We start from the raw sequence: 26,703 nt of genomic DNA on the forward strand, positions 1-26,703 counted from the left end.
AATACAGAAACAGACTCATAGATACAGAGAACAAAGTGGTGGTTGCCAGAGGAGAAGGGGGTGGGAGGGTTAAGTGAAATAGGTGAAGGGGATTAAGATGTACAAACTTCATATTTTAGTTATGAAATAGGTAAGTCATGGGGACATGATGTACAGTATAGGGAATATAGTCAATGGTACTGAAATAACTTTGTATGGTGACAGATGGTTACTAGACTTATTGTGGTGAGCAATTTGAAATATAAATAAATGTTGAATCACTATGTTATATACCTGAAACTAATATTATATTGTACGTCAACTACATTTCAATAAAAAAGGAAGAAAAAGAAAAGCCTTCAAGAATTGAGAGCCATCAAGCTTATGATGGTACCTACCTGTTTTCCGAAATCTAATTTTTTACCTAAAAGCTCCACTTTTATTATTGGCAACAAATATTGTCAGCTGTTTTCCTTGTAGTGACAGGCTCACTTTGTTCATTTTTGAGAAAATATCTGCACTATCTAAGTCTGAATAAGCATAGTTTGTCAAATGTTCTTTCAAGTAAATATGATTCTTCCTGAAAAGATTGCTAGTTCAACTCAGAACTTGCACAATCACACATCCTACTTCAGTATGAAATGGAAGTGCTTTATGCATACTTTTTGTTTTGTCACACAGAATATTAAAAAGATATATACTCGGGGTTGAGATGTAGTATAATTAATTTTTACTGTTTCATTAAAGACATTCTTAAGTAAAACTGACTTTTTTTATTTTAAACTGTTGAGTATGTACAAGCGAATACAATGATTAATACTACAGCGTGGTGCTACTGCCTCGGCTTGTGATAAGGCTCCAGCAGTTTTAATCGTCATTGCTTTTGCACCATCAATAGCAGTGGCAAAAGAATTTAAAAAGCAAACAGCATCTTAGTATTAGAATGAAATAGTTCTAACCTCTTACTTAGTTCCCCTAAAAGAGTCTTGACAATTGCTGGGGTTGCATAGACCAAAATTGAGAAGCTCTGGGTGACGCATCATATTTAAAAGTATTCTGGGGAAATGCCAATCCATTAGAGCAGCAGTCCCCAACCTTTTTTGCACCAGGGACTGGTTTCGTGGAAGACAATTTTTCCATGGACAGGGTCGGGGGGGATGGTTCAGGCGGTAATGCGAGCGATGGGAAGCGATGGGGAGAGGCAGATGAAGCTTCACTCACTCGCCCACCACTCACCTCCTGCTGTGCAACCTGGTTCCTAACAGGCTGTGGACCGTGGCCCAGGGGCTAGGGACCCCTGCATTAGGGGGTTAAGACAAACATATCACATATTTTATAGAATTAGGACCCACTTAACATGGCTCAATTGATCACATTTACTATTGGTCTCCTTTGAAAGCAGAGTATAATCAGTGAACAGGACAGGGCATGAGAAAGAAACTTTGGTGATAGTAGCAAAAAAAGCAGCAAAAAATCTGGAGCATAGACCTAGTGAGAGGAGGGGAGGTTTGGATAGGTATATATTTAAAATTTAATTCGTACAAAAGCCAAAAGGTAAAGCTAAGAATAAAGGAAGAAATAAAAGGTCCTGCATCCTAAGCAGAATTATCATCTCAGATCCACTTTCATTTCACTCACCCACCAATTTCCTCATCAAAAAAGTGAGTAGAAAATTAATGCCAATAGGTAGAGGGAGGTAGGCGATGCCTATGAAAAAACTTGTATACAATACTACCTTCAGAGCTGGACATAAAGTTATACTCCAGCTTAGTCTCTGAACTGCACAGTCCCCATGCAGACTACATCCTAAATGGCACAGAAGATCAAATTGGGGGTTTTGTAATGAGGCCAAGTGTGATACACCCTGTCACCAGCATAAGAGTCCTACTTAGTGTCCCTGCTAGAATCCAAAACTCTTTCCTCTTCTAGATTTCCAGGTTTGTTATTTTGCCAGTTCATTTTAATTTAGCTTTGACTCTAGATTAACATCTAGAAACAGAGGTGTCCATAGGCAGAAGGACAAACGGTTTTCACTCTCATTTTAAAGTGAGTGCCTCTGGGCATCAAGAACACATTGTTTATTTTCATTGACCTAGGGATTCTATCTTTGGGAATATACTACTAAAAATAATTCTAATTACAGACAAACAGCTAGCCACATGCTGTTCATAGCAGACAAGCAAGTTACAGGGCAAGATGAAGTAACCATTGTCCCTCTACTTGATGGATTGGAAGCACTCTTATAAATGACTGAGTATTCAAGATACAAAAAAGCTCATGACAAATTGAAAAAGAAAAACCTTAAATAGATTGCCGCCATGTAAAATATAGGAAAAAGATCTCACTAACAATAGCAGTTGATAGTTAAGAATAACTCAGTGGAACACTGTTCTACTTTCAATTGATCAAATGTTTGTGGATCTCCAATAAGTGTCAGGCATTGTTCCAGATGACTGACAAAAATCAGTGATCAAAACAAAGACCCCTGCCCTCGTGTAGCTTACATTCTGGCAGGTGGAGACACGACAAACTTATTTAGTATGTCAAGCATGTAGCTTCTTTGAAGGTATTAAATGCTATGAAAACAGAAGCACATGGAGAAAACTGGTTGAGAGCACTCAAATGTCACCTTCCCAACAAGGCCTATCCTGACTCCCCCCAGATCTATTTGATTAACCCTCATCTTTAAGTCTTTGCTGAATTAATAGGGTGTTCTGGGCAGAGGAAATAGTCAGGGCAAGACTCTAGGGTGGGAGTGTGCATGGTATGTTCAAAACACAGCAAAAGGTCAAAGTGACCAAGGCAGAATGAGAGAAGAGAAAGTAGAAGAGGTCAGAGAGATAATGGGGCCCAAGCATCTGACCCTTGTAGGCCATTGTACAGACTATGGTTTTTACTGAGTGTAAAAAAGAGGTGTGCGTTCATACTATCCAAGGCAATCTACAGATTCAATGCGATCCCTATCAAATTACCAGTGGCATTTTTCACAGAACTAGAACAAAAAAATTTTTAATTTGTATGGAAACACAACAGACCCTGAATAGCCAAAACAATCTTGAGAAAGAAGAACACGGCTGGAGGAATCATGCTCCTTGACTTCAGACTATACTGCAAAGCTACAGTAATCAAAACAGTATGGTACTGGCACAAAAACAGACATATGGATCAATGAAACAGGAGAGAAAGTCCAGAAAAAAACCCACACACTACGGTCAATTAATCTATGACAAAGAAGGCAAGACTATACAATGGAGAAAAGACAGTCTCTTCAAGAAGTGGTGCTTGGAAAACTGGGCAGCTACATGTAAAAGAATGAAATTAGAACATTCTCTAACACCATACACAAAAATAAACTCAAAATCGATTAAAGACTTAAATGTAATACTGGTTACTATAAAACTCCTAGAGGAAAACATAGGCAGAACACACTTTGACATAAATCACAGAAGTATCTTTTTGCATCTGTCTCCTAGGGTAAAGGAAATAAAAACAAAAATAAATTAATGGGACTTAATTAAACTTAAAAGCTTTTGCACAGCAAAGGAATCCAGAAACAAAGGAAAAAGACAACTCTCAGAATGGGAGAAAATATTTGCAAACAATGTGGCCCACAAGGTATTAATTTCCAAAATATATAAACAGCTCATACAGCTTAATATCAAAAAAACAAACAACCCAATCAAAAAATGGGCAGAAGACCTAAATAGACATTTCTCCAAAGAAGACATACAGATGGCCAACAGGCACATGAAAAGATGCTCAGCTTCATTAATTATTAGAGAAATGCAAATCAAAACTACAGTGAGGTATCACCTCACACCAGTCAGAACAGTCATCATCAAAAAGTCGACAAACAATTAATGCTGGAGAGGGTATGGAGAAAAGGGAACCCTCCTACACTGTTGGTGGGAATGTAAACTGGTGCATCCACTATGGAGAACAGTATGGAGGTGTCTGAAAAACTAAAAAAAGAATTACCATATGATCCAGCAATCCCACTCCTGGTCATATATCTAGAGAAAACCGATGTTCATAGCAGCACTATTTACAATAGCCAAGACATGGAAACAACCTAAATGTCGATCCACAAATGAATGGGTAAAGAAGCTGTGATGTGTGTGTATATATATATGTGTGTACATATATATATATATACACACACACACACACACACACACACACACACACACACACACACCCAATGGAATATTACTCGGCCATAAAAAAGAATGAACTAATGCCATTTGCAGCAACATGTATGGACCTAGAGATTATCATATTAAGTGAAGTAAGTCAGAAAGAGAAAGACAAATATCATATGATATCACTTATATGTGGAATTTTAAAAAATGATACAAATGAACTTATTTACAAAACAAATAGTAGACTCACAGACATAGAAAACATAGAAAACAAACTTATGGTTACCAAAGGGGATAGCAGGGATGGGAGGAACATAAATTAGGGGTTTGGGATTAACATACACACACTACTATGTATAAAATAGGTAAACAACAAGGACCTACTGTATAGCACAGGGAAATATACTCAGTATTTTGTAATAACCTACCATGCAAAAGAATCTGATAAAGAATACATATATATATGTATAACCGAATCACTTTGCTGTACACTTGAAACCAACACAACATTGTAAATTACCTATACTTCAATTAAAAAAATAAATTTAAATAAATTTAAATATAAAAAAAGAGGTGTGGGCTCATTATTGAAAATTAGGAAAAATGCCTATTTCAATGAGGTAGATGTGATAAAGAGGCATGTTTGTAGACTGTGTGGACAGCCCCTACCATCCTTTGATCTTGAAACTTGCTCCAGTCAACTGCATATTGCATTTCCCCTTCATGGAAGAGACCTGGGCGGGGACTCCCAAGGTGGTACAGAGGTGATCCTTCCCAGACAAGAGCATGTCTGTGGACAAGGTAACATCAAGGGCCTCATTTGTCCGCTAGAATTTTTAAGTGCCCACTCAGGCTCAATAACTGTTTCACCATTTCAGTGGTCTCTCTACCAGTCTGCTGGATTGAGACTCATAAGTGAAGCAGCACTGAAAGTTTACTTACCGTTTTCACTCCATAGCATTGTTTTCTGTGCTGTCAGACCATTTGCCAACTGAGTCACTTCATCTAGTTTTGCATTTGCTTCATTCAAGTGCTCCTCATACATACTACAGAGTTTCTCAGCGTTACCCTACAAGTTGAGAAGGAAAGATTGGACATGGTTTATAGAGACCATGCTGAATTAGCTGCATAAGGAAGGAGGGGAGGGGTGGTTCCTGGGATCCTTGTACTCTCCTCTGCCGTGAAAGCCACAGCCAGCATTGGGAAACCATGTCTTCTAATTTAGGAAAGCACAATACACTCAGGGTCTGGGCCCCTCAGAGGCCCAAACTTTTGAGATTATAGGTATTTATGGAGAAACGACTCTTTGGGTATTGGGGACCCTCTCTAGAATTCATTGCTTTTCTGAAGAAGAAAACGTGTCAGTGATGAAGTACATATTCACTTCCTGACATTGTATTATATATTTAACCATCTTTCTTTCCTGCTAGAATATGTTTCATGAGGGTAGAGATTCCATCTAATCACAGATTATGCCCCCAGTGCCTTGAATAGTGTCTAGCACATATTAGGAGCTCAGTTAACAAGGGGGTAGGCTCAGAGGGAAGGGAAAGGAAAGATGGGAAGAGATGGAGGAGGAAGGAAGGAAGTCCAAAGGGCTGACCAAGAAGGATAGGAGAAAACAGATAGATCTGAGCTGCAGTAGCACAATAACAGAAATTTAAACTGTCAAAACAACTGGACCCTCCCGATCACTAAGGCTGCAGGCTCCTGATTACCCTGTTAACATTTCAATCCCAAACTCTAACTTCTCAGAATTGGTTGTTCATGTTTGAAGAAATGGATATGGCATGTGGCCTTCGCACTTCTATCTGGTTTAAGTAACCAATCTAATCATCAGACTCTTGCCACACTCTGGAAACTAATGCCAATGACTATGAAACCCAGTATTTTCAGGACGAAGAGCTGCCAAATGTAAGATGGTGCTATCCTCTTTACCTAGCTATAATTTGCATTCTCATTATTAATATGGTCAGAAGTCATAAAATGACACTGGTGGTACTATAGAACCACAGTTCTGGAGATTTCACATAGCTGTTTTTGTGTTTTGTTCTTTACATGTTTTAAATCACAATTCATAAAACAGCCCCATGAGACTTTCGTCTCTGTAAAGAAATAGTACTATGGAAAAAGAAGGAAGAGGAGGAGGAGGGGGAGGGGAAGAAGGAGGAGGGGAAGAAGGGGGAGGGATAACAACAACAAAGAAAGGATCACACCAATGGCATTCCAAGAAAATAGTGAAAACTGTGAAATCTGGTAGTCAGTCTAATAGTTTCAATGTTAAACTAATTTTTATGATATAGCAATGGCCAAGGACCAAAAACATTTCAAAGATGACACCAGGTTTGGTCCTCTGGGAAACTTCTGAATCAGCAAATATTGGACCTCTTCTGCTGGAGCCTATGCTCTGTTGAAGATTGTTCTCTTTAAGCTTACCCTAATGACTATTTTAAACTCTTTATGAAAGACTCCTAGATTACATCTTATATTCCCAAGGCCAAGTGTAGTGTTTGACACAAAATAGGCACTTAATAAATGTCTAGGACACTCAAATTACTGCAGACTTTAGTGAGAGGTTGGCCAACATACCCACCACAGTTTACTTAGAAGTCACCTTCAAGCTTTCCTTATAAACCCCAACCCCCCAATTTTTTTTTTTTTTTTAACTGACTTGGGATATTATCCACTGATTAGCAAACAAGGGAAGAGGCAAATCAGGTGCCTGCCCATTTGGAGGCTGAAAAGGAATAGTTCTATTCTCAGATGTTCCATAGCACACCCACGCTTGGTGGTGGTTATGAAACCAGACCTGGCAAAGATTCAATCATCAGCTCTCTCTACAATGCCATCAGCATCATGTAGTTTAGAGCACTGATGTCAAATGCCAGCCACACTCAATTACCCACATTCTCCACTTGCTACTAGAAGCTATAGTAGTGACACAGGTAACAGTTTTTAGATAGTCTGTAATTTCTAATATTTTGAATGTTGAATATGTTTGCTCCCACTTCTGAAAGTAATTTGGTAGTCAAAGTTGGCACACTTGCTGTATTCCTCACAATATTCCTCAAGAACTCAGATTGCCTCTGTTTTATAAACGAGAAAACAGAGTTAGAGAGGCTAAATACCTTGCCCAAATTCACACAGCTAGTATGCATTGGGATTAGGATTTGAACTGATAATTGCCTGTGCAGATACAAAAAAAAAAAAAAAAAGTCAGGCACTAGATCCTAGATTCCTAAGCATCCATTGTACGACATAACAACAAAGGAAATGTTAAGGATTAATTGACTTAATGTCCCAGTTGGCTCAAATTGTCATGAATCCTGGGTCTCAGAAGAAACTGGATAAAAATATGATGACTCTGTGAACCATCTTGATTTTATGTTCTCTCCAATAATAAATGACCCATGAACTGGGGCCAAGAGGAACACAGCCAGATGGGAGAAATGCCAATTCTGCTTGTGGCCATGAGTGTGCTCTGCTACACACCTGTTTGCTGAGGGTAAAAGAATACAGATCTCTATAAGACAACTTAGTCAGTGTTGTGGATATGGCAAGCAAAGGAGCCAGAGAATCCCCAGTTTTCAAGAGAAGCCGGCTGTGCACATCTGCAGAGTAGGCAGCCACTGGGCACGCAGGAAAGACACTTGCCCTTAGGCACCGCTTCAAATGGTAGTTATCCATGGGCATTGTTTACACTGGTATAGTGTTTTCAATTGAAAAAGTATTTTCATAAGCAGGATCTGCAAAAGACAATGAGATTGTTCATCTAAAGGTGGCCTGTACAGGGATATAACATTCAAAGGGGTGGTACCTTCAAAGGAACTTCAAGTTTAAGCCTAAAGATAGACACTAAATTTTGATACCAAGAAGGAAAAGGTTAATGAAATAATGCACACTCATCCTAAAGCTGGCTCTTAAAATGATGCATAAAAATGCTGCCTCCTAGAAATTCAGGAACCAATGGGAATTCAAAATAATCAAGATAATTGTGAGATTGCCTATAACTTCTAAATTGCCCTGGGCCTCTCTGTCAGCCTAATATACTTTCAAAAATGCTTCAGTTTCCACTGTACCACTGAGTATTGGCATTTCTGGCATTACAAGTCAAGAAAAGATGAAGTAAACAATTCAGGATAAAGTTCAGCATAATGTATATGCCTATGAGGGTGAACAAAATCACTTTATCCCACCAACAAATATGTAAGGCAGAATGCAGTCACCCACAGATATACACAGGATTTGGAGCTGAGGCCCAGCTCTGCCATATAAGCTTTGTGACCCTGGACAAATTGTTAAACCTATGAGCCACAGAATTCCCAAGAGGCATATGTAACAGATTAATGCTAGTAACTGAGTGTACAGATTACGGAAAGCATGTAGTAAACATGAGTAAAATTAGACCTAGTTTCTGCCTTAGAGATGTCTTCTATTGAAGCAAAGTGAAAAGACCATACAATGCAGCAGTAAAGGGGGACACCAAAAGTGCCACAAGAATTAAGAAACAGATAAAATTTTAATAAGGAAAGTTGAACTTGAGCATTCCAGGGAGACGGTTTAGTTGGAAAAGGCATATTGGTGGGAAAGTGGATATCTGGCTGAAATAGAGGGTCCAGGAAACAAAGCACCAGAATCTAAAAGAGGTAGGGCAAGTGGAGTCAGATCACAAGCCCCAGGGTACCTTGAAGGGCACAAGTTTGGAGTTCACTTTGAAGCAGGGACATGATTCAATAAAGCCATCTCTCGAAATATTCATACAGATACTATTTAAAATAGATTGGAAAAAAAGACTAAAAGCAAAAAAAGATAATTTAGAAAACCACTGCAATAGTCCAGTTAAAAGATAATGAAAGTCATACATGTGAGTGGGAATGGAATGAAAAATTGCAAGACAGTGCAAAATTGACCTGCTGTAATAACTGATTGGAAAGCCAAGAGCAGAGAGGAAACAAATAATCAATTCTAGGCTTAGAGTCTGGGTGACGGAAGAAACAGGGTGCTGCTGGTAACAAAAATGTCCACAGGAAATATGTCAGCTTCAGGAGAAGGGGTAAGTTTGGTTTTAGACATGCTAATTTGAGGAAAGGTAGACATTACTGAATTTTGAAAGAACCAATTAAGAAAATACTTTTAAGAGAGACCTTCAAGATGGTGGAGGAGTAAGACGTGGAGATCACCTTCTTCCCCACAAATACATCAGAAATACAGCTACATGTGGAACGACCCCTACAGAACACCTACTGAACGCTGGCAGAAGACCTCAGACTTCCCAAAAGGAGAGAAACTCCCCACGTACCTGGGTAGGGCAAAAGAAAAAAGAAATAACAGAGACAAAAGAATAGGGACGGGACCTGCACCAGTGGGAGGGAGCTGTGAAGGAGGAAAGGTTTCCACACACTAGGAAGCCCCTTTGCGGGCAGAGACGGGGGCTGGCGGAGGGGGGAAGCTTTAGAGCCACGGAGGAGAGCGCAGCCACAGGGGTGCGGAGGGCAAAGCGGAGAGATTCCCACACAGAGGATCCGTGCCGACCAGCACTCACCAGCCCGAGAGGCTTGTCTGCTCACCCGCCGGGATGGGTGGGGGCTGGGAGCTGAGGCTCGGGCTTCGGAGGTCAGATCCCAGGGCGAGGACTGGGGTTGGCGGCGTGAACACAGCCGGAAGGGGACTAGTGTGCCACAGCTAGCCGGGAGTGTGTCCTGGAAAAGGTCTGGAGCTGCCAAAGAGGCAAGAGACTTTTTCTTGCCTCTTTGTTTCCTGGTGCGCGAGGAGAGGGGATTAAGAGAGCCACTTAAAAGAGCTCCAGAGGCTTCCCTGGTGGCACAGTGGTTGAGAATCTGCCTGCCAATGCAGGGAACACGGGTTCGAGCCCTGGTCTGGGAAGATCCCACATGCCGTGGAGTGACTAGGCCCGTGAGCCTTTAAAAAAAAGAAAAAAAAAGAAAAAAAAAAAAGAGCTCCAGAGACGGGCGCGAGCCGCGGCTATCAGCGCAGACCCCAGAGACGGGCATGAGACGCTAAGGCTGCTGCTGCCGCCACCAAGAAGCCTGTGTGTGAGCACAGGTCACTATCCACACCGCCCCTCCCAGGAGCCTGTGCAGCCCGCCACTGCCAGGGTCCCGTGATCCAGGGACAACTTCCCCGGGAGAACGCACGGCACGCCTTAGGCTCGTGCAACGTCACGCCGGCCTCTGCTGCCGCAGGCTCGCCCCGCATTCCACACCCTGCCCTCCCCGCAGCCTGAGTGAGCCAGAGACCCCAAATCAGCTGCTCCTTTAACCCCGTCCTGTCTGGGCTGGGAACAGACGCCCTCAGGCGACCTACATGCAGAGGCGGGGCCAATCCAAAGCTGAACCTCAGGAGCTGTGCGAACAAAGAAGAGAAAGGGAAATCTCTCCCAGCAGCCTCAGGAGCAGCAGATTAAATCTCCACAATCAACTTGATGTACCTGCATCTGTGGAATACCTGAATAGACAACGAATCATCCCAAAATTGAGGCAGTGGACTTTGGGAGCAACTGTAGACTTGGGGTTTGCTGTATGCGACTGACTGGTTTCTGGTTTTATGTTTATCTTAGTTTAGTATTTAGAGTTTATTATCATTGGTAGATTTGTTTATTGATTTGGTTGTTCTCTTCCTTTTATTTTTTAACATATAGATATATATATATTTTTCCTTTTTCTCTTTTTGTGAGTGTGTATGTGTATGCCTCCTTTTGTGATTTTGTCTGTATAGCTTTGCTGTTAACATTTGTCCTAGGGTTGTCTGTCCGTTTTTTTTGTTTTTTTTTTTTTAATATAGTTTTTAGCACTTGTTATCATTGGTGGATTTGTTTTTTGATTGTCTTGCTCTCGTCTTTCTTTATTCTTTTTTTTAAAAACTTTAATTTTTTTATTTTTAATTTTTTTTAGGTTTTATTTTAATAACTGTAATTCTTTTTATTTATATCTTTTCTTTCTTTCTTTCTTTCTTTTTTCCCTTTTCTTCTGAGCCATGTGGCTGACAGGGTCCTGGTGCTCTGGCCAGGTGTCAGGTCTGTGCCTCTGAGGTGGTAGAGCTGAGTTCAGGACATTGGTCCACCAGAGACCTCCTGGCTCCACGTAATATCAAACGGCAAAAGCTCTCCAAGAGACCTCCACCTCAATGCTAAGACCCAGCTCCACTCAACAACCAGCAAGCTACAGTGCTGGACACCCTATGCAAAACAACTAGCAAGACAGGAACACAACCCCACCCATTAGCAGAGAGGCTGCCTAAAATCATAATAAGGTCACAGACACTCCAAAACACACCACCGGACGTGGTCCTGCACACCAGAAAGACAAGACCCAGCCTCATCCACCAGAACACAGGCACCAGTCCCCTCCACCAGGAAGCCTAAACAACCCACTGAATCAACCTTACCCATTGGGGACAGACACCAAAAACAACGGGAACTACGGACCTGCAGCCTGTGAAAAGGAGACCTCAAACACAGTAAGTTAAGCAAAATGAGAAGACAGAGAAACACACAGCAGGTGAAGGAGCAAGGTAAAAACCCACCAGACCAAACAAATGAAGAGGAAATAGCAGTCTACCTGAAAAAGAATTCAGAGTAGTGATAGTAAAGATGATCCAAAATCTTGGAAATACAATGGACAGATAGAATGAAACGTTTAACAAGGACCTAGAAGAACTAAAGAGCAAACAAACAATGATGAACAACACAATAAAGGAAATTTAGAATTCTCTAGAAGGAATCAATAGCAGAATAACTGAGGCAGAAGAATGGATAAGTGACTTGGAAGATAAAATAGTGGAAATAACTACTGCAGAGCAGAATAAAGAAAAAAGAATGAAAAGAATTGAGGACAGTCTTAGAGACCTCTGGGACAACATTAAATGCACCAACATTCGAATTATAGGGGTCCCAGAAGAAGAGAAAAAGAAAGGGACTGAGAAAATATTTGAAGAGCTTAGAGTTGAAAACTTCCCTAATATGGTAAAGGAAATACTCAACCAAGTCCAGGAAGCACAGAGAGTCCCATACAGGATAAATGCAAGGAGAAACACGCCAAGACACATATTAATCAAACTATCAAAAATTAAATACAAAGAAAAAATATTAAAAGCAGCAAGGGAAAAGCAACAAATAACATACAAGGGAATCCCCATAAGGTTAACAGCTGATCTTTCAGCAGAAACTCTGCAAGCCAGAAGGGAGGGGCAGGACATACTTAAAGTGATGAAAGGGAAAAAACTACAACAAAGATTACTCTAGGGCTTCCCTGGTGGTGCAGCGGTTGAGAATCTGCCTGCCAATGCAGGGGACACGGGTTCGAGCCCTGGTCTGGGAAGATCCCACATGCCGCGGAGCAACTGGGCCCGTGAGCCGCAACAACTGAGCCTGCGCATCTGGAGCCTGTGCTCCGCAACAAGAGAGGCCGCGATAGTGAGAGGCCCGCGCACCACGATGAAGAGTGGCCCCCGCTCACCACAACTAGTGAAAGCCCTCGCACAGAAACGAAGACCCAACACAGCCAAAAATAAATAAATTAATTTAAAAAAAAGATTACTCTACCCAGCAAGGATCTCATTCAGCTTTGACAGAGAAATTAAACACTTTACAGACAAAGGAAAGTTAAGAGAATTCAGTACCACCAAACCAGCTTTAAAACAAATGCTAAGGGAACTTCTCTAGGTGGGGCAACACAAGAGAAGAAAAAGACCTACAATAACCAACCCAAAACAATTAAGAAAATGGTAATAGGAAAATACATATCAATAATTACCTTAAATGTAAATGGATTAAATGCCCCAACCAAAAGACACAGAGTGGCAGAATGGATACAAAAACAAGGCCCATATATATGCTGTCTACAAGAGACCCACTTCAGACCTATGGACACATACAGACTAAAACTCAAGGGATGGAAAAAGATATTCCATGCAAATGGAAATCAAAATAAAGCTGGAGTAGCAATTCTCATATCAGACAAAATAGACTTTAAAACAAAGACTATTACAAGAGACAAAGAAGGACACTACATAATAATCAATGGATCAATCCAAGAAGAAGATAAACAGTTGTAAATATTTATGCACCCAACATAGGAGCATCTCAATACATAAGTCAAATGCTAACAGCCATAAAAGGGGAAATCGACCGTAACACAATCATAGTAGGGGATGTTAACACCCCACTTTCACCAATGGACAAATCATCCAAAATGAAAATAAAAAAGGAAACACAAGCTTGAAATGATACAATAAACAAGATGGACATAATTGATAGTTAAAGGACATTCCATCCAAAACAACAGAATGCGCTTTCTTCTCAAGTGCTCATGGAACATTCTCCAGGATAGATCATATCTTGGGTCACAAATCAAGCCTTGGTAAATTTAAGAAAATTGAAATCGTATCAAGTATCTTTTCTGACCACAATGCTATGAGACTAGATATCAATTACAGGAAAAAATATGTAAAAAATACAAACACATGGAGGCTAAACAATACACAACTTAATAACCAAGATATCACAGAAGAAATCAAAGAGGAAATCAAAAAATACCTAGAAACAAATGACAATGAAAACATGACAACCCAAAACCTATGGGATTCAGCAAAAGCAGTTCTAAGAGAGAAGTTTATAGCAATACAATCCTACCTCAAGAAACAAGAAACATCTCAAATAAACAACCTAACCTTACACCGAAAGCAATTAGAGAAAGAAGAACGAAAAAACCCCAAAGTAAGCAGAAGGAAAGAAATCATAAAGTTCAGGTCAGAAATAAATGAAAAAGAAATGAAGGAAACGATAGCAAAGATCAATAAAACTAAAAGCTGGTTCTTTGAGAAGATAAACAAAATTGATAAACCATTAGCCAGACTCATCAAGAAAAAAAGGGAGAAGACTCAAATCAATATAATTAGAAATGAAAAAGGAGAAGTAACAACTGACACTGAAGAAATACAAAGAATCATGAGAGATTACTACAAGCATCTATATGCCAACAGAATGGACAACCTGGAAGAAATGGACAAATTCTTAGGAAAGCACAGTCTTCTAAGACTGAACTAGGAAGAAATAGAAAATATAAACAGACCAATCAAAAGGACTGAAATTGAGACTGTGATTAAAAATCTTCCAACAAACAAAAGCCCAGGACTAGATGGCTTCACAGGTCAATTCTATCAAACATTTAGAGAAGAGCTAACACCCATCCTTCTCAAACTCTTCCAAAAATTTGCAGAGGAGGGAAGGAACACTCCCAAACTCATTCTATGAGGCCACCATCACCCTGATACCAAAACCAGACAAAGATACCACAAAAAAAGAAAACTACAGACCAATATCACTGATGAATATAGATGCAAAAATCCTCAACAAAATACTAGCAAACAGAATCCAAGAGTGCATTAAAAGGATCATACACCATAATCAAGTGGGGTTTACTCTGGGAATGCAAGGATTCTTCAATATACGCAAATCAATCAATGTGATACACCATATTAACAAATTGAAGGATAAAAACCATATGATAATCTCAACAGATGCAGAGAAAGCTTTCAACAAAATTCAACACCTATTTGTGATAAAAACCCTCCAGAAAGTAGGCATAGAGAGAACTTACCTCAACATAATAAAGGCCATATATGACCAACCCACAGGCAACATCGTTCTCAATGGTGAAAAACTGAAACCATTTCCTCTAAGATCAGGAACAAGACAAGGTTGTCCACTCTCACCACTATTATTCAACATAGTTTTCAAAGCTTTAGCCACAGCAATCAGAGAAGAAAAAGAAATAAAAGGACTCCAAATCGGAAAAGAAGAAGTAAAGCTGTCACTATTTGCAGACGAAATGATACTATACATAGAGAATCCTAAAGATGCTACCAGAAAACTACTACAGCTAATCAATGAATTTGGTAAAGTATCAGGATACAAAATTAATGCACAGAAATTCTTGCATTCTTATGCACTAATGATGAAAAATCTGAAAGAGAAATTAAGGAATCACTCCCATTTACCATTGCAACAAAAAGAATAAAATATTTAGGAATAAATCTACCTAAGGAGACAAAAGACCTGTATGCAGAAAATTATAAGACACTGATGAAAGAAATTAAAGATGATACAAATAGATGGAGAGCTATACCATGTTCTTGGATTGGAAGAATCAACATTGTGAAAATGACTCTACTACCGAAAGCAATCTACAGATTCAATGCAATCCCTATCAAACTACCACTGGCATTTTTCACAGAACTAGAACAAAAAATTTCACAACTTGTATGGAAACACAAAAGACCCCGAATAGCCAAAGCAATCTTGAGAACGAAAAATGGAGCTGGAGGAATCCGGCTCCCTGACTTCAGACTATACTACAAAGCTACAGGAATCAAGACAATATGGTACTGGCACAAAAACAGAAATATTGATCAATGGAACAGGACAGAAAGCCCAGAGATAAACCCATGCACCTATGCTCAACTAATCTATGACAAAGTAGGCAAGGATATACAATGGAGAAAAGACAGCCTCTTCAATAAGTGGTGCTAGGAAAACTGGACAGCTACATGTAAAAGAATGAAATTAGAACACTCCCTAACACCAAATACAAAAATAAACTCAAAATGGATTAAAGACCTAAATGTAAGGCCAGACACTGTAAAAACTCTTAGAGGAAAACAGAGCAGAATACTCTATGACATAAATCACAGCAAGATCCTTTTTGACCCACATCCTAGAGACATAGAAATAAAAACAAAAATAAACAAATGGGACCTAATGAAACTTAAAAGCTTTTGCACAGCAAAGGAAACCATAAACAAGACAAAAAGACCACCTTCAGAATGGGAGAAAATATTTGCAAATGATGCAACTGACAAAGGATTAATCTCCAAAATATACAAGCAGCTCATGCAACTCAATATCAAAAAAACAAACAACTTAATCCAAAAATGGGCAGAAAAGCTAAATAGACATTTCTGCAAAAAGATATACAGATTGCCAAGAAACACATGAAAGGATGCTCAACATCACTAATCATTAGAGAATGCAAATCAAAACCACAATGAGGTATCACCTCACACCAGTCTGAATGGCCATCATTAAAAAATCTACAAACAATAAAAGCTGGAGAGGGTGTGGAGAAAAGGGAACCTTCTTGCACTGTTGGTGGGAATCTAAATTGATACAGCCACTATGGAGAACAGTATGGAGGTTCCTTTAAAAACTAAAAATAGAACTACCATATGACCCAGCAATCCCACTACTGGGCATATACCCTGAGAAAACCATAATTCAAAAAGAGTCATGTACCACAATGTTCATTGCAGCTCTATTTACAATAGCCAGGACATGGAAGCAAACTAAGTGTCCATCGACAGATGAGTTGATAAAGGATATGTGGCACATATATACAATGGAATATTATTCAGCCATAAAAAGAAACGAAATTCAATTATTTGTAGTGAGGTGGATGGACTTAGAGACTGTCATACAGAGTGAAGTAAGTGAGAAAGAGAAAAATAAATACCGTATGCTAACACATATATATGGAATCTAAAAAAAAAAAATTGTTCTGAAGACCCTAGGGGCAGGACAGGAATAAAGACGTAGATGTAGGGAATGGACTTGAGGACGTGGGGAGTGGGAAGGGTAAGCTGGGACGAAGTGAGAAAGTGGCATAGACTTATATGTACTGCCAAATGTAAAACAGATAGCTAGTGAGAAGCAGCCGCATAGCGCAGGGATATCAGCTCGGTGCTTTGTGACCACCCACAGGGGTGGGATAGGGAGGGTGGGAGGGAGACGCAAGAGGGAGTAGATATGGGGATATATGTATATGTATAATTGATTCACTTTGTTACAAAGCAGAAACTAACACACTATTGTAAAGCAATTACACTCCAATAAAGATGTTAAAAAAAAAGAAAATACTTTAAAGATAATCAGAGGAAATAAAAGAAATTGCAGGGGTTAAAGGAGTAGGAGGTAGTGAGGTATACACCTCCTTGTGGGAGCCAGTCTCCAAAGATGGCCCCCCAGGGAGCCACAGTCTCTAGTATTCGCAGCCACGTGTAGACCTTACCCCTGTGACTCATCACTGTTTGGGAGTCATACAGAATGACTCCACTGTATTGTAAGCCTTCCTCACAAGAGTCTTTGCTCCTTTGGTCTCTTGGAATATTTGCTTTTAGTGCCCTGAATTGCCATGTAAGAAGTCCAACTCCCTTATGGCTGCCATGCTATGAGGAAACCCAAGTTAGCTACATGGAGAGGTCACACAAAAAGAGAGATTTCCAACCAGCCCACAACTGTCTAGCTATCCCAGCCCAGGAGCCAGACACGCAAATGAGTAAACCTTCAGATGATTCCAGTCTCAACCTCCATCTGCGATAAGCCTGTCAACCCCCGGAACCAAGAGAGAGAATAATAAATTATTGTTTTAACTCTAAGGTTTTGGAGTGATTTGTTACGTATCAATAGATAAATAGAACATTACTTTTTGGTCAAGGAGTCAGATTAAGACAGATATGGACAGACTTCGCTTTTTTCTCAAAATACCATTCTTAGTATGGAAAAGTCTTTTGTTTTTTGCAGTGGGTGAATAATGCCCATGTGGAAGAATATTTTATTCTTTGGAACAAGAAGGAAATAAATGGATGAGTGAAGTTATAATTAATGGTCTTAATCTTATCAGTAAGATGTTAACATTTATTAAAAGGAAGGATTCAGAAAGGCAGGGTTAGAGGTCTGTTTCTCTTCTAAAATAAAACAAAGTGAGTTAGAAGAACAAAGAACTTCTGAGCAGCAATGAAATTCTACAGGAAGTTGGAAAGTATAAAATTCACACCTAATTAGTATGGATTTATGGTGAACCTATCAACAGTTTTATGATTTTATGACATCCTACTAAAATGTACAGAAACAGAAGAGTTCCTGAGGATGAACGAGAGGCAAAGAGTATGAAGAGAGTAAGGTCTTCCAGGGCTCACTTGGGCTGACAAAAGAAGATGAAGCCTACAAGGGCAAGGAGTGAGAATATTTTCATCGTTGAGTTGAGGACAGAATCGATACAAAATGCAGAATACAGAAGAGACGGAGGAAGAGAGGACCTAAGTCCTCACTAGATTTATATTTTAAGATAATTGGAGGTGGGTTGGCAGGGACAGCGGAAAGAAAGAAAGAGAAGGAAAAGCAGGGTAGTTGTGTTTCTACTCAACGTGGTCTTTAAAGGAAATTAATGCTAAACGTTTCAGGAGTCACTCAGTATCTGAAGAAATTCTACATTTTTCTGGCCACCGTCCATAAAGATCAAGCTTTATTGTTGGTTCGTCTTTCCCGGATGACTACAAATTCTGCTCACAAGGACAATTTGGCACCAAATTTGTGTGACCAATTTGGTCACCAATTTGTGTGACCTCAAGCAAGGCTCCTCTCAACTGCCAGGAGGTAAGGCAGCTCTTACCTGTGATCTGATACTAGTCATTGGAGATGAGAGCTGGCAGTGTAGAGATTAATGGGCTCAGTGAAGAAAGAACATGTGATAAAGTTTCTCCTAGTGTTGCCTCGTTAAAGAGATGCCAGAGGACATGAAGGAGAAAAAGTTCTCTCCTCCCCGCAAAGCTATTTGTGCTGCCATTTGTTCAGAAGGACTCGAAGTACCTGAGCCCCGCCGTGGAGTGCTCCCAACTCAAAGCCATCCTTCAAGAGAGAAGCACCACTCATGAGCTAGTGGTTTCACTTGTCCAGCCCACTTACTACATCATCACTAGAGAGACCCACAAGGAACATGGACTGGAATTCCAATGAAACCAGAAGCCACTGTCAGGCTACCTTCAGGGGATGGTCATGTGACTTTAACAATCACTGAGATTAGACCTGATCTAGCCAATCCGAAGATCTCTAGCCTCCACTAGCAAATACTTTGAGTCACCAATTTGCTTTAGCTTTCTTTTCCTTCCCCTCCTCTGCCTATTTCCATGTTCTAAATCCTCAAGGAGGGCTTGGCAATGTTCCTTACCTTAGCTCTGGTCATCTGCTCAACATGGGCCTGGACGTCATTCACTTTGAGCTGCAGGTCACTCTTGTCTTTTTCCAGTGTCTGCTCGACCTGGTGTAGATTTTCTACCTGGCTCTCCAGCTCAGCCAGGCTGTCTCCGTGTCTCTTCTTCAAAGAGGCAGAGGTTGCCTCAAAGTGCAGTGTGGACTCTTCCATGTCTCGGCGGAGCTTCTGGAATTTTGTTTCTTGTTTCTTAGTTATTTCCAGCTGAGCCAAACTGGCCCCTCCTGTCTCCTCCAGCCCCTCATTGAGGTCTTCCAGCTCTCGGGTGAGGTCAGTTCTCTCCCTTTCTACTTTGGCTCGAGTGGTCCTTTCAGCTCCCAGTTCGTCTTTCAAAACCTGTATCTGAGTCTGTAGCAATAAATAATTTTGATTTTACTAAGCACTTGTAGCATATTTTATATTCAAGAGCTCTACTGTATTTTTTTTTTATTTCTCACAACTAAGAAAAACAACATAACACTTTTGGTTCTCATTTTATAGTTAAAGAAGATAGAATACAGAGAAATTAAGAGATTTGATCCAAACCAGTACCAAGAGCAGAATTAAATTTGTAATTCCTCCCAATTTCCCAGGCCTTGGTGATAAGCAACCTCATTATATGATATACATGAAGAGGAAATTTTAATAAAGAGCACTTTCCAAAGGAATAGAAAATATTTTTCATATAACAAGGAATCATTTTAAAGAGAGCTTATAAAAAAACTAACATGATGAATGTTATATACAATACCTCATTTATCTGGAATTTGCTTACCTGACAACCTCAACTATTGGAAACTTGGGCAAAAATCTGATTAATAGACTAAATACCTCTGAGTTCAAGCAGCTAACTCATAAGCGTCAATTTAATTTTACACACAACTCTGACAAACCTGGTTACTTGGTTTCTTAGTCTGTAGGTGATTTAAGGTAGCAGGAAAATAGAAATAACAAATAATTTCAATTTGGTGGAGGAATGCGACTACTAAATTGGATAGTAATCTGATATCATTAGAAGCAGAATTATAAGACAAAGAAAAGAAGTGATAAGAACTCTCAGAGCCCGAAAGTCTTTCAGTGTAACGGCAAAGAGCTCTACAAATCTTGACAGCATCATTGTGGGACAGTACAGTAAAACCAAGGATGGTCATTAACATCACCTTAAATAATTAGGCATAGGTTAGAGTATAGAGAAAGAAGGATAACTTCTATTTTAGAATATTAAAAATTTCATTAAATAAGAGTATGATTGCTGAGAGGAAGCTAATTTCTAGACCAGCCCAATAAGTAAGGCTATCTAATCTGTAGATGAGTTATGACAGAGAAGGTGCCAAAAAATGTATGATTTCCACATCCAGGTAATTGTGATCCCCTTCCAATTAGTTATCTTGGGATCCAATACTTTTATTTATAACAATACTGTCACTGAACCAAACATTTCTGAAATATTTCTTTAGAAATAACCTTTAGTGCTACAGTAATCAAGACAATATGGTACTGGCACAAAAACAGAAACATAGATCAATGGAACAAGATAGAAAGCCCAGAGATAAACCCACACACCTATGGTCAACTAATCTATGACAAAGGAGGCAAAGATATACAATGGAGAAAAGACAGTCTCTTCAATAAGTGGTGCTGGGAAAACTGGACAGCTACATGTAAAAGAATGAAATTAGAACACTCCCTAACACCATACACAAAAATAAACTCAAAATGGATTCGAGACCTAAATGTAAGACCAGACACTATAAAACTCTTGGAGGAAAACATAGGCAGAACACTCTTTGACATAAATCATAGCAAGATCTTTTTTGATCCACCCCCTAGAGTGGATCCACCTCCTGTACAAAAATAAACAGGTGGGACCTAATGACACTTAAAAGCTTTTGCACAGCAAAGGAAACCATAAACAAGATGAAAAGACAACCCTCAGAATGGGAGAAAATATTTGCAAATGAATCATCAGACAGAGGATTAATCTCCAAAATATATAAACAGTTCATGCAGCTCAATATTAAAGAAACAAACAACCCAATCCAAAAATGGGCAGAAGACCTAAATAGACATTTCTCCAAAGAAGACATACAGATGGCCAAGAAGCACATGAAAAGATGCTCAACATCACTAATTATTAGAGAAATGCAAATCAAAACTATAATGAGGTATCAGCTCACACCAGTTAGTATGGGCATCATCAGAAAATCTACAAACAACAAATGCTGGAGAGGGTGTGGAGAAAAGGGAAACCTCTTACACTGTTGGTGGGAATGTAAATTGATACAGCCACTATGGAGAACAGTACGGAGGTTCCTTAAAAAACTAAAAATAGAATTACCATATGATCCAGCAATCCCACTGCTGGGCATATACCCAGAAAAACCATAATTCAAAAAGACACATGCACCCCAATGTTCATTGCAGCACTATTTACAATAGCCAGGTCATGGAAGCAACCTAAATGCCCATCGACAGACGAATGGATAAAGAAGTTGTGGTACATATATACAATGGAATATTACTCAGCCATAAAAAGGAACGAAATTGAGTCATTTGTTGAGACGTGGATGGATCTAAAGACTGTCATACAGAGTGAAGTAAGTCAGAAAGAGAAAAACAAATATCGTATATTAACGCATGTATGTGGAACCTAGAAAAATGGTACAGATGAAGCAGTTTGCAGGGCAGAAGTTGAGACACAGGTGTAGAGAACAAATGTATGGACACCAAGGGGGGAAAACCGTGGTGGGGTGGGGATGGTGGTGTGCTGAATTGGGCGATTGGGATTGACATGTACACAGTGATGTGTATAAAACTGATGACTAATAAGAAACTGCAGTATAAAAAAACAAAAAACAAACAAACAAAAACAACTAATACTAAACTTTCTTTGGGTTATTTGCATGGAAATATGTTAATATAAATGTTTCAGACATTAAAAAAAAAAAGAAAGAACCTTTAGAGAGTTTTTTTAAATCATCAGGGTAAGAAAATTTGTATTTTGGATAAATTGAACATTTTTTGGATAAAGTATCATTTGAAGAGAAGTCTGGTTAATATGATAGGCAATCACTTGGAGATTAATATTGTCTGAAAGCTTGCCCATAAAGCAGTGAGACTGGTCTAATTTGGCTCAAAATATCTCAGAAGGTAATAATCAGAAAAAAGTTCCAAAATTATTTTGAGTAATAGTTACATTAGTGAGATAAATACTTAGCTTCAAAGGAAAAAAATCCATCTGCATGTATACGTGAGGAGTTAAATGTATCCATGCTTTAAATAACTTTATAATGTGGTCATATAGTATAAAACAGTTGCATGGTCTAAAACTTATAAATAGCTGCCCATTATCAAATAATGTTTTGAGGCTACAAGTAGCTACAAGACAGATTTTCAGCATAATTGCCTTCTAATCACAAAAACTAATCATCATAAAAAATTAAATTGGTAGCATTGAATGCTTACCATGGGTCAGGCACTGAGCTTACCACTTAAATGTACTGTTGCATTTAATTTTAGCTCAAAGGTTGTCAGGAGGATTAATGAGTAAAAATATAGACGTCCAGGATTTTAGCACAATACCTAGTTTATGTCAAACGTTCAACAAATTAGCTACTTGTTTCTTATTATCTTCGTGATAAGGAAATCTAAGCTTAAACAGTAATGTTCTCCAGAGTCACATATCTATAGAATGCCAGGTTACCTTCTCAACCACTGCTCTTTTCTGCCTCGTCTATAGTTGGCTAGAGCTATGGGTACCTTGGCAGAGCATTTGTCACTGAAGTGTCAATCATCACCCACGGATCTAACTACAGGTGCACGCAGGTATTTGATAAATGATTACCTGGAGCTCTTTAACCATCTTCTGAAGCTGAGCCACCAGGCCTTTCTCATTCTCCACCTTTGAACTCATCTGATTCATTTCTAATTCTTTCCTGTTAGGGAAAAGAAGTATCAAGTGGAATTGCTCAGAGTAATAACATTTTGTTTAAATATTCTTTAAATTATAGTAATAACATATGAAGTCATTCACTGTAAAAAATTCAACTATTACATGTATAGCTGAAGTTTTCTTGGCTATTATACCCAATCTCTCTTCCTTGCCTAGAGGTAACCACCATAATCAGTTCGGTGTGAATCCTTCCAGACATTTTTCTAAGTATTGACATATGTTTGTGCTTATATATCAGTAGAAATAGTTTCATTTTCTTTACTGTGAAAGGTATAATATTGGATACATTTGAATTTATAATTCTACAACATTTTTAACCCAATAATACATGGAGATTTTTCCATGTTGGCCTACACATAGATTAGTTCACTTAAAAATTAACTGTGACATACTAGTTTATGATTTAGACATCATGTGGTTATTTATCCATTTCCCTATTAATAAGCATTGAGGTTTCCCCCCAAATTTTACTTTTATAAGTAATGCTGTTCATATACATGCACCCTTGTGTACATGTGTCTCTACAGAGTGGATATTGGGCAGGGAATTGGTGCATTAGGTATAGGTTTGTGTTTAAAAACTTATAACCTTGTCTTTGGCCTCCAATAGCAGTGTGAGGTTACTTCTCTACATTTACACTTAACATTAGCACACTTCTAAATTCTTCCTAATCTAACAGATTAGTATGTCATTGTTTTATAATGAATGTCCTTGTTTACTAGTGAGGACAGCATGTTATCAACTATGAGGATTTTAAAATGGGCAATAAAACAAATGAACTGTCCGCTTGTGTCCGTTGCCCATTTTTCTGTTAGGTTGTTCATCTAATTATTGAATTATAGATTTTCCTTTAATACTCTTGATATTTATTTTTTGATATCTGCTGCAGATATTTCTTCCACTTTCTAATTTGCCCCAGTTTTATTTATGTTGGCTTTTGCCACATAAATGTTTAAAATGTTGATGTATCAACATCAAATTTATCAATATATTCCTTTTATGCCTTTGGATTTTTGTGACTCATTCAGTCTGACCTGCCAGTTTCCTAAGACTTACCACCTATATTGTCTTTTAATGGTTTTGTTTTTTAATGGTTTTTGCTGTTTTTTTTTAATTGAAGAACATTTAACATGAGATCTACCCTCTCAACAAATATTTAAGTGTACAATATTATTAACTATAGGCACAATGTTGTACATCTCTCTAGAATTTAATCATCTCTAGAATTTAATCATCTTGCACGATGGAAGCTTTATACCCATTGAAGAGCAACTCCACATTTCCCCCTGCCTCCAAGCCCCTGGACACCACCATTCTACTCTGTTTCTATGAGTTTGACTGTTTTAGATCCCTCATATAAGTGGAATCATGCACTATTTGTCCTTCTGTGACCGACTTATTTCATTTAGCATAATGTCCTCCAGGTTCATCCATGTTGTTGCATACGGCAGGATTTCCTTTAAAAAGAGGCTGAATAATGTTCCATTAAATGTATACACCACATTTTCTTTACCCATTCATCCATCAGTGGGCATTTAGGTTGTTTCCATATCTTGGCTATGGTGAATAATGCTGTATTTTCTAATGATTTTATAGCTTTATTTTTGCATTTAATTCTTTAATGAAACTGGATTTTGTGTTTGTGTGAATAGCGTGAGGAAGAAATTTAACTTTTATCTCAGAAGATGAATAGCTAATAATCTCGGTGTTATTTATTAAGTATTCTATCCTGTCATCACCATTTTAAAATGCCACATTTTCATGTATTGTTTCCATATATACATAGGTCCATTTAGAGAAAATGTTGTATAATAAATTTATCATTTTCTGAAAACATGGGTTTCTGAAACGCCAGAGCTCTTTGACCTGTGGCCTACAAGGACATAGAGTATCATTTTCACTTTGCTGAGCTGAAACACAACCTTCAAAATTGAATGCTTAGGGAACTCTATCATCATTTTGCCTTTCAGTGTTCCGTTACATTCATAGGGTTACTTATTTCATCTTTTCCAAACACTTCAGTAACTTATTGGTAGGCTATTAATCAAGTCTGACCACAAGCATGTGTAATGGAAACTCATGTACACAGACAAGAAAACCAGAAGCTCATAGTTGCTCACTTGACTTTCTTCTTCTTCACTGTGGGCTCCAATAACCAGTTTGCTCCCAGCTTTAACCTGGCCTTATCTCACTCTTAGATCTCACTGTTTCCCTCTCTTATTTGATCTATTCCAAATAACTGGAAAATCCCTAATGGTTAGAAGAAAGTCTAGCTGGGGACTCCCCTGGCAGTCCAGTGGTTAAGACTACGGGCTCCAACTTCAGGGGGCACAGGTTCAATCCCTGGTCAGAAAACTGAGATACTGCATGTTGCGCAGCTCAGCCAAAAATTTTTAAAAATATGGAGAAGAAGAAGAAAGTCTAGTTGAACAGAGGAAGACAAAAGGGACAAGGTGAGAAAATCCTTGTCAAGGTTACCTGAATGATGAAACTAAACTGAGAGGGCCTTCTTGCCCTGAGCTCCTTGGGAAGCCATGTGAACTGAAGGTCTACTGATTTTGAGCATGTTATGTTTTGCTTTCAGTTTTAAGGTTTAATACTTACACAGTAAATTATTTGACCAAAAAAAGTTATATAAATGTTAATGAGGTTATATCTGGCAAACAAGTTTTGTTTTGTTTTTTTAAATGATCAGATGGTATATGGGACTTCACATTAGGATTTATTTTCTATTTATTTTTTTACTTTAGGCCATTGGTCTCATCATGAGTAAAAGAAGTGAGCGATTTTTATTTTGACTTGTAACTTCAAATTCCAATAATTCGCATCTCCTGTGCCTTACACCTTTCATTCGCATCTGCTAGTCAGCCTTCTCAGTTACTTTCTTGTAGGTTATTACATAATTATAAAAAGAAAGTTCACATAAAGTCTAGCAAAAGAAAAAAAAAATCAATTTCCTAGGCTTGTTATCCTTATCCTCCCCTTCAGGTCTTGAGACATCTGGTCCTAGGGTCATGAGGATAAATGACATGAGAGAGCTGTTTCCTCCAATAAAAGGTCTCCCAGAATCTCGAGTCAACAGAAAGGTGACTCACCTCCTCAGCTTTTCTGCTAGCTGCAGCTGCCTGCTCTCCAGGTCCTCCATGCTCTCCTGGTTCAGCTTTACCTCGCCCTCCAGTTTGCACTTTTCCTTTTCACAGTTCATTCTCGCTTTGCTCTCCTGTTCAAGGGCACCCTCAAGCTGACAGAAGGAGATATTATTGAGCCCAAAAAATAGGTAAAGTTTATATTTTACTAGATGTGTTCATTAACCACTTACCTTCTGGAAAAAGAAAGCAAAATACAAGCAGAGTCTGTAAATGATGCCCAGTTATGTGGATATTTTAAAATAAATATTGTACACATCAATAGGACAACAAAAGAATCTAGAAATCACGGTGATGAAGGAAAACTTTAGAGATTAAGGAATATGTGTTCTAGCCTACAGAAGAAACCAATAATAAATGCCTAGTGAGCCCTTGTTTGATCGCTTTCCAGTGATGAGAAGCTCACTTCTTCACATGGCAGCTCATTTCATGGGTGGATAAGTCCA

The 26,703-nt window shown here is 38.8% G+C and overlaps 1 protein-coding gene across 1 annotated transcript in view; it reads right to left on the reverse strand.

Annotated features, from left to right (window-relative positions):
- MYH15 (myosin heavy chain 15) overlaps positions 1 to 26,703 on the reverse strand; it is a 170,418-nt gene that overhangs the window by 45,299 nt on the left and 98,416 nt on the right. Inside the window, 4 exon segments of the mRNA XM_061193051.1 lie at positions 5,064 to 5,190; positions 19,139 to 19,528; positions 23,004 to 23,094; positions 26,207 to 26,352. Of these exon segments, the coding sequence (XP_061049034.1) occupies positions 5,064 to 5,190; positions 19,139 to 19,528; positions 23,004 to 23,094; positions 26,207 to 26,352 (754 nt within the window).

The sequence above is a fragment of the Eubalaena glacialis genome, chromosome 6 (genome assembly GCF_028564815.1).
Source record: "Eubalaena glacialis isolate mEubGla1 chromosome 6, mEubGla1.1.hap2.+ XY, whole genome shotgun sequence".
Lineage (NCBI taxonomy): Eukaryota > Metazoa > Chordata > Mammalia > Artiodactyla > Balaenidae > Eubalaena > Eubalaena glacialis.